Source organism: Aythya fuligula, chromosome 2 (assembly GCF_009819795.1).
Source record: "Aythya fuligula isolate bAytFul2 chromosome 2, bAytFul2.pri, whole genome shotgun sequence".
Lineage (NCBI taxonomy): Eukaryota > Metazoa > Chordata > Aves > Anseriformes > Anatidae > Aythya > Aythya fuligula.
Genome location: NC_045560.1, coordinates 17,906,757 through 17,920,987, shown reverse-complemented (window position 1 = coordinate 17,920,987; position 14,231 = coordinate 17,906,757). Strand labels below are relative to the sequence as shown.

General features: G+C 35.6%; 1 protein-coding gene across 1 annotated transcript in view; it reads left to right on the top strand.

The window, feature by feature from the left end:
- Positions 1-14,231, top strand: part of MYO3A (myosin IIIA) — a 108,986-nt gene that overhangs the window by 61,885 nt on the left and 32,870 nt on the right. The window contains exons 16-20 of the mRNA XM_032182655.1: positions 1,885-2,011; positions 2,963-3,173; positions 5,440-5,587; positions 12,672-12,825; positions 13,728-13,816. Of these exons, the coding sequence (XP_032038546.1) occupies positions 1,885-2,011; positions 2,963-3,173; positions 5,440-5,587; positions 12,672-12,825; positions 13,728-13,816 (729 nt within the window). The remainder of the gene's footprint in view (positions 1-1,884; positions 2,012-2,962; positions 3,174-5,439; positions 5,588-12,671; positions 12,826-13,727; positions 13,817-14,231) is intronic.

The window sequence follows — 14,231 nt, the reverse complement described above, 5'->3', positions numbered from 1 at the left end:
GTGTCCACACCACCCTCTTTGTGGAGCGATGGCTATTGCCAGAAATCAGAGTGTGTGTGTGCAGAGACAATTTCTTTTCATTGAAGAAAAAGATACTGTAAGACAGTGAGTTCCTTTTCTAAGTTCACTTCATAGTAATGCAGCCTTAAGCTTTGACATTCATCCCAGTGCAGAGAAAGGTCAATATATATATGCATGTTCTGTGTTTCATTAGCAGAAAACATTGTATAGAATATCTTCCTCACTCCAACTAAAACCGAGACCTAAACAACACTTTATTTCTTTTAAATTTGTTTTTAACTGACTGACAGACTTTCATGGTAACTACAGTCATTACTTCCAGTCTTAAAATCAGACTGTTTTGTTTCAGGATGCATGGCAAAATTAATAAAAAAGGCTGGCTGAGATGAACAGTAATCTTGCTATATAAGACAGATCAAGCCAGACTTAAAACACACTGGAAAAGGGCACAGAAATGTCAGTAGCAATATATATTGTACAGTATAATGGCAGAAGTTAAGCTACCCATTTCTTTGAATTTTATGTGCCCCTAAGCTTAAAATGAAAACAATTGCTTAAAACCTACAGAAACTGTGAGGCAATTATCCTGAGCATAATTTTTTTAGAGTGAGATGGTCTAGTTTGTCTTGCTGTCACTGGAATAATTAATTTATTAACTGCTAGATTAACTTCTGACAGTGCCGAAAACAAGATCAAGTCTTTAAGAGCAATTAAAGGTTTTATCTGAGTAAATGATGCCTGATGTGGTACCAGCAAACTTCTGAATATTAGGAAAAAATGCTGTGGAATTACAAAGAGTCTATCATTATAACACACTAATCAAATTTACAAAAGCGCTTCTTGTAAAACTACTATAAAACTTATAAAGCTGCTATTTAAAAAATACACTATTACTGTGTGCCTCAGTATATATAGTATTGCAGATTTCTAGCTTTAAACCTAGCATGCTTTACAGGAACACTTCAACATTTCTAAGCAAAAAGTACTCACAGATCATCGAGTATACTGATAAATGTTCACAGTTCAGGTGAAAATTCACAGCTGAAAAATCACAGTTCAAATCTAAGTGAAACCTGCAATGAAAACGTTATTTCATTAATTGCAAATATGATTTTGTCCTATGTAATTGCTTAAAATATTTACTGTATGCTTGACTTCATTGTCTAGACAAAATTAATTTCAAGGTAGAATACCTATTCAGAACCTACTAAGCCATTTGAAATCTATAATCTATATTTAAATATGGTCCGTACCAAAGTGCTATGGTGTGTACTCAGTTCCTAAGTGACATTTTGAGTGGTAAAGTGCTTTGCTAAATAGCGATGTGAGGTCTCATTCTTCTCCCATTGAAGCTCTTGTTCCAATGACATCGAGAGGAGCTGTCGTAGACCTGTTATTTGGAGTACTCTGTGATTCGAGAAATTTCAATACAGATTTTTTGATATTTTTGTTGATCTAGGTATTACATTTTTAGACAAGGCTGTGCCTGCAGACACAGTGAAGGCTATATATAAATACCCTCTGATTTTCTTCTGTGCAAGAGAATTACGCTTACCACTGTTTTGAGCTTCCCCTACTCCACGTCAATCCTGTTCTGTTGACAGGTGTAGAAGAGAGATTAGGCAATGGTTTGTCTTGCCCTCCCTGGGTGTCTTATGTGTGAAAGACTATGTTGAGTACAGACCAGATAATAATTGCTAAGGAAAGTATTCCTAAAAGAAGGGGTCATGTTGTAGACAGCAATAGAAAGTGATTGTTCTATGTGTAGGAAACACATGGCAGAACAGCATGCCCATCACACAAACCAAAGTGACAAACTTGTCAGGCTATTAAGCATTACATCTTTTTTTAATATACTTTCAGGAACTTGGAAGTGTGTACAGTGTTCTGGCTGCCATTTTAAATGTGGGGAACATTGAATTTTCTGCAGTAGTATCTGAACATATGATCGACAAGAGCAACATTTCCAATCCAGTAGCCCTTGAGAACTGTGAGTTTTTTCTTGATTTAACATTGTATTCCTTTAGCATTTTAGTAGCAAATGTTACTGCAAGAAAGTTATCAGTGAAGACTGTATTCACATGGAAATTTTGCAAGAATAATTAAAAGTTGAAGTTAGATTAATTCCAAGCCCACCTGAATTCAAATGTGGAAAGAAAAATACCCAATTTATGCACCTTATTTGACTAACCAGTTTACTGGCATTCAGGAAACATGACTAATACTGCAGATGCTTGAAAAGAAAATCTTTGGAGTTTTTCCAAGGTTATTTGAACGTTTGATGGAGAACATCATTAACATTTTGAATATCTTTTTTTGTTTTCAGTTTCTTTTTTAGATCCTCATTACTTGTTCCTTCCATGTACATGTTGAACTATAGCTCACTAATTATTTGGAAGGGATATCTTACATTATAGGTTGCAAGAAAGCAGAGGAGAGGAAGAGGCAAAGATTCTCAAGGAAGTTCCTACTCATTACAGCTGGGGAGTAAATGAAGTCTTAATGCTGTATTTTGCACATTTTCCCATCATAGAAAAATATTGTTCAACTGGGAAAGAAGCAACCATTTTTTGGAGCGAAGGACAGCTGCAGATTATAGGGATGGATTATAACTGAGGGCTATTCACACCTCATAGCTTTCATGCTCCTGACATGGTCACCTAGATTCCCTAACATTTCTCCATAGACAGTTTGGAGAAGCAATCTCCTTGAGGGAGCAACTTAGAACACCTAAAGGCCTCTACTTTGAACCATTTACTGACTATAGTGGAAGGTAGGAAGGCTAAATTAGGTACTTACCATTGGCTGGTGTGAACACCCTTGTTTGTCATAGTTTAAGGCTGTGATTTGCCCCTTATTTGGTAAGACATTGTACTTGCAGCCTTGACATGCATATTTTTTCTTCAGAAATCTGCCTCTGAGCTGTGACCTTACTTCCCAGGTGCATCCTTGCTGTGTATTCAGGCAGATGAACTGCAAGAGGCACTTACCTCTCACTGCGTAGTAACTCGAGGAGAAACCATTATTCGTCCCAACACTGTGGAAAAAGCCACTGATGTCAGAGATGCCATGGCCAAAGCACTCTATGGGCGCCTCTTTAGCTGGATAGTCAATCGCATCAACACTCTTCTCAAACCTGACAAACATTTAAGGTAAAAGAAGTCTTTCCAGAATAAAAAGAGATTTTTCTGTAGGAGAAGGATTGTCTAAATTGGAGCACTTAGTGTTCTCATCTACTTTTCTCTGCTACTTTTTTATTTATGACAGCACTATTAAAATACTTTTAATCCTATTTATGCTATGCAGTGACAATACAGTAGGTATGGATAGCACAGGCATCTGGTGTTTTCCTGTTTAACTTTTACTCATTTAACCCTTTGTAAATTATGTGTAATTGTATTGAAATTACATGCTAACTATTTTTTCCCTTATACCATTTACTCCTAACAGTCAGGTTAACTCTTTCATTCATCATTAAGAAGAGATTGGACTGTGAACTTAGGCACATGGTCTGAACTTTTGGGTAGACCTGTGCGGTGTCGAGAGTTGGACTTGATGATCCTTAAGGGTCCCTTCCAACTCAGGATATTCTATGATTCTATGATTCTATGATTCTATGATCTGTTGATTACATAGGTTAAACTCTGCTCTTATTTGCACCCATGTTGTTGCTTATGTTGCAGTTTTTATGAGTGGTTATATGTATATATGAGTAGTTTCCAAACACATTTACTGAGGTTAATGTCCACTCTATCCTTACAGAGTGACATTTAAAACACAGACAAAAAAGATACTGGGAATGAGGATATTATACCTTTTGCAAATTAACTGAAGAAGAAATTATACAGCTTACATTGTAGATTCTGTAGGTCAGGACCCTCTCTGGCTGCTAATAGCAGTGAAAAGGCATGAATTTATAACTACTTGAAATGGAATATCAACAACAAATAGCTTTGCAAATCTGGATTTCATGGATATTATTTTTTTTTTTTGTAACATCAGATTAAAGCCAAGGCTGCAATCCTGAAATCTGTCCAAGCTTTCAAATATTTGGTTACAACAGAACAACACTCAACAGAATTTTAATCAGTAAATAAAAGAATTAAATGCATGATAGATGGGCAGCATTACTAATCTGTGTGCCTCTCTCATGTGCAGAGTCCTTTTCAAATTGAATATTTACTGTGCTGGTGAGGAAGGAGAAAGTTTGACCTAAAATATTCACTGTAGAAAAACAACAAACAAACAACAAACAAAACAAACCAAAACAAACCAAAACAAAAAAAAAGTCTGATTTGTTGCTATGGTAGTAATATATTTTTTATTTGCTATCTTTTTGTAATTAGCTCTGGGAAGGAACTGGAAAGACAAATTGCATCAGTCTGATCACCAGAAATGTAATTTCCAGACAGATAAAATAGTCACAAATATAGGTCAAAATGAGTAAATGTCTTTGGTTCCTCCACTATGAAACAGTGCAATTCATGAGATGCTATTCAATGCAATTCTCAAAGATGCTATTCAAAGTGCTGTTCATTAGTATCTTGAAGCTCCTTCTCCATATCCAATTTCCTACACTTTTTATGGGAAAAAATAAAAAAATAAAAATTATTACAGATAGCCCCTCCAAGGTAGCTATAGATAGAATGTGTTTTTATTTTAATTTAGCTTGGAAAAAATGCTAATGCCAACTATAGGTTGTTATTAAATTATATTGTTATTTTTTGTTTCAACAAGTAATTAGTAGAGGTTTGTTACAATTGCAGAAATTACTACATATTCCTCAAAATGTCTTAGTTAAAATTTCAAACTGAAGTTTTTACTAGTAGTACTTTTCTGAACTTAATTGGTAATTTAAATTCATGTCAAGTTCCAGTACTCAATACTAGAAGTACTTATTAGATGCATAGGAGGTCTAGCTATTCGTTTTTCAGACTTTCATGTTAAAATAAGCAGTTTTAATTGCTATGAATAAGAAATATGAAGAAATATTATCTAATGTCATCAATCTTTAATTTCAAGGTACGATATTGAGTAATGCCTGTTTTATTACAACAGAAACAAAAAGAACTTTGTGTTGTTTCTGCACCATATCAGCTTTCTACAACAGATTGTTAACTAGCGAATATTAGTTTAAAAATAAATTGTAAATCTTCCATACACTTATCAATTGACTTGGTCATTATGTATTTCAGTTTATCTGGTCTTCAAATACAGATATATTTGAATTTATGTGCATTTATTGTATTTCAAATAAAAATGAATTGTTATTTTAAGAAAAATATGGCTTAGCAAAAACTATCCTGTTCAACTGCTGTATAGGTTTTTCCTATTATGTGCTTTCATGGAACAATAATGAAGATAGTCGTTGTAAAATAATTAAGGTACAACAATAAAAAGTTTATTTAACCTTTACAGTGGAAATGATGATGGTTTGAACATTGGAATTCTTGATATCTTTGGCTTTGAGAATTTCAAAAAAAATTCTTTTGAACAACTCTGTATCAACATTGCCAATGAACAAATTCAGTTCTACTTCAATCAACATGTCTTTGCCTGGGAACAGGTATGTCTTGAATATTTTGATAAAGCTTCAGTATTGCTGCACATATGAAAGCTTGTCTCAGGAAATTACACTGTTCCTTCTCCATAGTAGGTCATAAATTGCAGATTATAACAAATGCTTTCTGAGTATGCATTATGTGAAGCACTGTTGGATTGCTATTTGCAAGTAAAATGCCTGCAAAAAATACATTAAACTTGAAATGTACAGTATCTAAGCAACATAGCACAGTGATAATCAGACTGATGCAAATGCTGTGTTATTTTTCTGAGTAATAACATGAGTGATGTAGTGTGTGGTTCCAGAGTAAAAACATAAATGAGTGGTACCATAATTTTTAAATGCAATGTTCATAATAGCTTGCTAATAAACTTAATGAACACTGAAATTCCATTAATAAAAACTGAAAATATCACACTTAATTTGTTCTTGTTCAGGAACTAGATCATATAAGCTAAACCATGATGGATTTAATCTAAATAATTTGATGTGAAACAGAGAAAAGGAACAGAATTTTAACTATAATAGTTTATGAAATTGAAAAGGACAGTAAAAAAAATAAATAAAGATTATCTCAACTTTCTAAATAATTCCATAAAAATCATTTTAAAATCATTATTCAATATTGTTATGTGAAGAAATTACATGTCTGGAGAAAAAATAACAGATATATATCAGAATGCTGAACAGTCAAAAACAGAACAGTCAACATTCACATTTTAGGTGAAATAATACTTTATCTGTTTTATTGAAATTATTGATTTTGTGATCTATAGAGCAAACTCCTCCTGAATACTAATTTTAAGTATTAGAAGAAAAACTGTATTTTGTCAGCTTTAATCACTGCTTGTTTGAAGGTTAGACAGGTAGAAGTTTGGAATGTGTCTAGGTATTCAGGTATGTACATGTGTGTGTTGTCAGTGTAGAGGACTGAAGAGGATTTCAATTTTAATTGGTCACTGTTTTTTTTTTCCTATTCTGAATTGTTTCAGGCAATGCTGTCTTGCACTCTTAGATCTTGTAGTTATTTTATAGATTTGGGGGGGGGGGGGGGGGGGGGGGAGATTTCTCAGTCACAAGTCTTTTCTTGTTTTTAATAAGATCTAAGAGAAAAATTAGCTTAATTACTTAGGTGTTTTCTTTCCAAATTGCATTACTTCACACAGAAAGTGCTCTTGGCTACTGTTGTTTCTAACAGCTTTTCTAACAGCTTGAAACTGAAATAGGACAGACTGATGAATAGTTCATCCCAGGTAAATCCAGGCACTGACCAGGTCCCATGGATTTTCATGTTTTCACTTTGCTCATAAGTTCCTTGACTTGATCGTCTTCCATCATGGGTACATCTTCTTGCTCCCGACTTTCCCTTTGGTCTCAGGAACCTGGAATTGCTGAAGGCAAGAAAGGCAAAGATTAGTGGGGGAAAAAAAAAAAAAAAAAAAAAAAAAAAAAAAAAGGCAATGAAGGTGTCAAGTATCTAAGTATCTCTGCCTTTTTCATGTCACAAGTAAACAGAGGTACGACAAGGCCTAAATCAACTGATCATAGCCTAGTTCTCAATAAACTCATGTCAACCTAATAAGCAATGATTTCATAATTAAGCAAGGCAAATCATTTTTTTTGGCAAGGTAAGCAATAAAAACCAATACTAAATGAATTCATGAGACTAAGTTGTACTTTCAGTGTTGCAGGTAGCATGGTTTTAGCATTGTCAAGGGGTTCTTTCTTGTATCTGAATCTGAAAAGTGATCACAGCTTTGCTTTCCTCAGAGGTGCGGCCTACTAAAATATAGCCTCAGCAGTGATAGGAATAGTATTTTAGAATGTGGTCAAAAATCCTGACCTTTGTTGTTCAGTAAATTCCCCAGGCAGCCTCTCTGAAGCGATTCATTACCATACAAAGGTGCCCTTTAATATGGGCAAATTTCAGGGAGCAGTCACCCACAACCCTTCAAGAAGGAACACCCTCATTGCAGTTGTCTCAAAAGAATGAATGAATGTCATATGTCTTACATAACATCTGTTTACTGGAGTGATATAAGTTGCCCAAAAAACTGAAGTGGAAAAAAAATAATAGTAGTAATAAAAAAGATTAGACATACACAGATACAGTGGATTGTACCATTCCCATTCACTGAGCAGAGAAAAATTGGTCTTGCTGCTCATTTATCATCGCTGTGTCAGTCTTTCTTGCACTGATACAGTAAATAAGAGAAGTCTGGGTAATGCTTAAGAAAGAACAGCCTCTGGTTTTCCTAAGGAAGAGATTATTTTTTCCCATGAGTGACCATAAACTTCTGATTATAGGAGGTTTTCTCCTTTAGCTTTTGTTTGTTTCCTCTTTAACTTTTTTGCACCAAATGATGCTGAAATTTTTCTACAGGAATGAAAGTTACAAAGAGAATTGCTCAGTATTCAAAAATCCATTATACTCAATGTTTGTCTTAGCATTTAATGTCACTGTTATACTCCTAATGTGGTTTTGCTAGTTTTCAATAATCTTTTCAAACTTTTTGGTGTATACCACATATGTCAAAGATGAAGTGAACAAGCAGAAAAAATAAGTTCACAAAGCGATGCTTCTGCTTATTGTAATAAAGTTTCATGTAGGGTATAAATACCTTCCTACTGCGTGCCCACACTTTCCCAGTCCAAAATTATATATGGCCCCACATCAATATTTGCAGAACAAATGCAGAATAATAGAAAATATTTTGTGGTTACAGGGGATACCCAGGACTGCTCTTTAAAATTCCCTGCTACTTAAAATATAGAATAAGTATTTTTTTCTCTTCTAAATGACCTGAAAAGTCAGTGTTTGTTTAAATGGTATTGCAACACCACTGAGGCTACACCTGTAGCCTTGTGGAGTGACAGCAGTCCAGGCTGACAGCAGTCACAGCATCTGCCTCTGCACAAAGCTAATTGTGTAGGGGCAACAGGAATGATAGCTTCTATTCTGCGACGGAAAATAATAATCTGGAATTTGGATTCATGGATGAATATGCAGATTAGAATGAGATAAAATATTTAATTTGTCTTTTTAATATTTAAAATTTATAATGATTTTGTATCTGTTTGGGTGGAAATCAAAACCTTGTGAGAAAACATCATATAATTTTCTTGAATCAAAAAGAATAATTACACATCATAATGAATTTTCCTCTATCATGCAGGTCTAAAGAACTAAGTGGACTGAGGTATAAGCCATTCAGCAGCACCCCGCTCAGACCAACCTTTTTAACTCCTTGGTTCCAGATTTAAGAAAGCACATAAGCTCCATCTCCAGTTTGGTTCCCAATTCACCTTTGGCTTCCTAAACAAAAGTACTTTGTTGGATCTCAGTCTGGCTCAGTGGTACAACTAATACCATGTTGTCAGAGATTGCCCATCACGTGCTTTTTTATGAGCAGAGATCGAGTCTGCCTAGAAACTTCCAAGGGACACTGCTTATATAGCAGCAGGAGGCTCAGGGTATCTGCTAGAGCAGAGCATCTTTGTGGCAGAAGTCAAGTCAAAAATTAAAGGCATTTATTCTTTATTGTTGAGTAAATATTTGTATTTAGGAATAAAACAGTTTAGACCTGAATACAATCTTCTTTCCCTAATTTAAGAGGAAGTCTGAGTATAGCCTAAGCTAGTTTAGATTCCCTGTAGGCCATGGAGACACAGGTAGATCTGTCTCCACTGACTGGGAAGGCAATGTGGGCTCTCAAATTGGTCACATCTTTTATGTATATATTGTTAGGTGGAACGAATCCTGGCATGAGGTTTTGTTAGGTTAATAGTAAGCAAAGGACAAAACAGTAAGCAAAGGACAACTTTTCTGCCTTCAGTCCTGTCCTTCATGGTGTTTCTTTAACATGTAAGCTACTGTACCGATGTAAGTTAATTCTCTGCTAGCTCCCTGATCTGCAGGTAACATTGTCCAGCCAGCCAATTTTCCCATTTCTTTCTCATTTGTGATTCTTCTATGAAAATTAAACAGCATAATGTCAAATATCTAAAATATTTTGGAAAGTGGTAAGGTTATTGTCAGTCAGAAGGATTCTACTTTTTGCATTTTATATATGCAATGTGTGTTTCTTGTTTTGTTTTGTTTTTACATTCATGTAACAATCTTCTACTTAAAGCTGGAAAATGTTTATTTTGAATAACTCTCTGGTGTTCCTATTTAAACCAAAGTGTCATTGTGCTGCATTTTTAGAAAAATTGTATTACATTTCTTTATTAAGCATTAAGATAATTTCCTAATGTATCTAATGATTATTTTGTTATTAAGTGAAACCAGGCTGCACAAGCTAATATTACCTAGTTTTGATCACAGAGAAGTCACCATAAAATACTTAGATAAGATAAGAGCCCAAGTATAAGTGTAACTCAGTCATTCCTTTTGACATCCCATCTATAGGAATACTGTCTAGTGGATTATGCTTTAGAATTTCAATGAGCAGCTGCTATTTTAAGGATCTTTCTTGTCATAAAACATCATGGGAGATTACAGCATCCTGTAGCCGATTCAGCTTATTAATTCAAATAAGATCTATTTCATTACAGTTTCATGATGTGCATCATGAAAGCTTTTCTGCTTGCTGCTTGTATCTTAATAATATGGTTGAAGACCAGCAATTGCATAAGAAAATGTAATATGATATCTCTTAATTCTGAGCCATCTGTCATGCTGGTGCCTGGAAGACTTGGTTATCAGCCATCCTCCAGAAGCCCATGGGAGGTGATGAAGTGAACTCACTCTATATCCTACTGGGCAGATGGTAGCATTACAGAAACTGTCAACGCTCACATCCCATTCAGTTGTCAGGATGCAGGCACTGAAGGCTGAGTGGTCACATACACCAAAGGCATTGAAGGTCAGGCCTTGTGCGTTGGCAGCGCAGGAAGGGGGAGCAGATTTTGCTGCTATGGTGTTGCAGAGCAGCTAATAAAGAGGTCCTTTCAGTTTCAGGGAGAATTCCTCTATCAGTTCTCTTAACTCTTTCACACAAGCATTTGAAGTAGGAAAAAGTCAATCATTAGGTATGTTGTCTACAAGAGGATGTCCTTCTTTGTCAATCATTAGGTGTCGTTGTCTAAGAGAGCTTCTTTGAGGATGTCTGAGTGTCACTGAAACACTCGTTTCTGACAGATTTATCCAGAGCAGTATCATCTGCAATATCTTCCCTTTTCCACCATCATAAGAGTAGTCCTGATAAACCTGAGCAGTTACAGCTGGTTTCATTAATGTAACATCTGTGTGTCCATGGAGCCATAGGCCTCGGTTAAGCTGCCCCTATGCCACTGTTATCTTTGGGAGATAACACAAACTCATTCCTTTCCTGCCTCTAGTTCCTACAGGTATATAATTAACTTCTTACCTATATCAGCGATACATTTATTACTCTTCTGTCTTGTTCTGTGGCTCAGGTCATTGATTAAAATGAGAAGCAAAACTCCACCTGTCCACTGCTGCAGGGGGAAAGTGAATGAAGTTAATGTGATGCACCTGAGATGCAGAGCCTTCATGGGGCTGTAGGAGAGATTCTTACTGTTCACACCCTTGTATAATCATATACACTGAGCCATAATCTATCCTTTGAATTAAGAGCATCCTGACAAATTAGATCAATCTGGATAATAGAAAAGTTTAGGTATATATTCTGTCTTCTCTCTCAAACGGATCAGCAGATCTATTTAGGTCAGTATTTCCAGGACAGTGTTATTGATTTTTTTTTTTTAATTTTACAGTTTCTTTCTGGCTTAGAGATGAAGAGGTATGAAGTCTAATAATGTGTGCTTTTCTGTTGTATATGGCAGTTAACTGCTTTTTGAAACACTCGGTGTGCTGCCTTCTTCACTCATGCTTGACTGCCATTCAGACTCAAGTGAATGACACATAATGAAAGGTCATTGGGGTTAGAGGTCTTTGAACTCATTAATATTAGCCATCATTCATTTTCATGATACTCAATTTACAATGAATTCAGGATAGCACAACTGTGACATTACATCATAAATTAATAAAACACTTCTATAAAGTCCTATCCTTTGGAAGAGAGGTGTTTTTTAAAAATAGATCGAAAGGCTTAATTACATGTTTCATAATGTGGGGAGCAGTCCACACAGGACTGAAGGTAGCCCTGGTTTATATGGGAGCACTGTGCAGTGGGTAACTGCTACTGCATTAGGTAATACAAGCAAACATTGTGGAGGGGTGGCAGTTCCTAGAGCATCCTTCTCTTCATAAATCCACGCCTGTCCTCTGACATGCTGAAGGATTAAAGACAGTCATTCTTCTATTCATCACATATAGTTTAACTGGTTTTCAAGATTTTCAAGAAAAAAAACATTGCAACACACCATGGACATGGCTTTTGTTAATAGGTTACTCTCAGTCTCAATGAGAAGTCAAGGATATTTGCAGTCTTCAGCAAAGAAAAAAAAAAAAAAAAGCTCCTTTATCGTCTTTTAATCATGCTGAATACTTTTCTGCAGTTTCTTAAAAGCAGGAAAAATATTGTAGAGGTCAACCTGAGAAAATTTATTTAATTAAGTTTTAGAAAGTATACACACCATCCTTCTCAAAGTAAGAGCTTTTCCAGGTGTTTGAGGATGGGAGTCAAACAGTTGAGGCTTCTTTGATCTTGAGTCACTTTTGCAAATCTTGGCCACTGTACATCAGATAGATCTAAGCAATAAATTTGGAAAGTAAATATAGCTCCAGATGATTAAGAAATATCTCTTACACTGCAGACCAGGGGAGCAAGTAGAGACTGAAATCTCTATCTGCAAAAACTTTCTGCAAATCTTTCAGTTCTACAAGTCTGGTTTTTTAGCTCTTGCATTATTCGTGGGAAGCATCTTTACCAAATATGCCAGAGGAAGCCCTTAAGTACCCAGAGACTAATTAAAATCTATAGCTTGACAGTGTGATACATTCCAACTGGCATTGGTTCCACTAAAACCTTGATGTCTTTAGCATTTTGGCATACTTATCCATGTAGTTTTAATTTGCTACAATTGACCATTCATGAACTATTTTCTGGAGTGTTCCTGTATACACTGATAAAATGTGCCTTCTTGCCTGTTACAGAATGAGTATTTATATGAAGGTGTTGATGCAAGAGTTATAGAATATGAAGACAACAGACCACTCTTAGATATGTTCCTGCAGAAACCAATGGGTTTATTATCCCTGCTGGATGAGGAAAGTCGATTCCCACAAGCAACAGATCAGACACTTGTAGGTAAGTTTATGGTTTATTTAAAAGTTTTGTAGGATGTCTCCCTGTTACATTTCTGCTTGCCATGTCCAGTTTGGGGTATATGCTAGCTGTGTATTTTCAGTGAGCCCAAACTTTAGTTTCACAGTATATTTCTGGGAGGCATGCGTGCAAGGATGGAAATATCTTTGAAGCTGATTTAAGAAACATGATGAGTATAAATGAACCTAAGCTGCTGGTCCACATTTTTAATTCTTTTGCCTTCAGGAATTTTTAGCTACAGGGCTTAAAAAATAAAGATCAAACTGAGCTAGAGCTCTAGGTTCATATGCCAAGATGTTCAGCCATAAAGTTCAGCTCTGAGATTTTCAACGAACCATATCTGAACAAGAATTTTAGTATCCTTTAAGAATAATGGCTGCAAGCCTGCTTCAGTGTCCTTCGGCAAATTATGTGTCTTATTCTTTCTATTCAGAAATTAAAATTAAAACATCTGAATATGTCGTGATTTGGATCTTGATAAATTCAGTGCTTCTGAGTCTCCAGTACAGAGCCCCCAACCAATTGGTAAATGTTTCCTCACAATTCCCCAATGTGGTAGGAAAGATTACTACATTGTTTCATATATGAAGATCAAAATCTTAGAAAGGTAAATGATTTTCTGACATCACACATTAAAAAAAAAAAAAAAGTAAAAAGAAAATAACTGATTTAAGATGTCCCATATTCTCTACACAGTGCCTTTCATTACAAGAACATTTTTCTTCCTTTTCCCTTAAAAACATCAGTCTGTTTTGTGCCACTGCATTGTCTGAAAAGTTAGACAATATCTTTAAAGGGATCCAGCTTCAGAAGACAATTATTGTACAATAACTCCAGTAAGATAGACTTAACTCCAGTAAGATAAACTACGTGTTTCATTCCAGAAAAATTTGAAGACAATTTGAAGTCAAAGTATTTTTGGAGACCCAAAAGAGTAGATCTAACCTTTGGGATTTATCATTATGCAGGAAAGGTAAGAGACCTAATGATATTGGATGGGGACTGGGGAACTATAGGGCTGGAAGGAAATGGAAGAGGTCAGCTGGGTTGGTTCTCAGCCTTCATCTATTCAGACCTGACATGGAAATGTTGGCAGTGCCATACACTTCAAAAGTAAATTGAACATTTATTTTCCTTCATACACACATACACACAAAATCAATATCAGAGCTGTGTTTTTTCTTAGATGTCACCAAGTAGATGAACTGACTGTACTATAGCAGAACCAAAAAATCACCATTATGTAACACAACTCGGAGCTTCTTGCCCTAATTCCCCTAAGTCTTCTGCTGTGCTTTCTCCCACTGCTTCAGATCAGGCTCCAGCTCCATTCTTTCTCCCTTTTAGCCCAAATCCTAACTCATTCACCCCATCAGCCTTACTTCTTA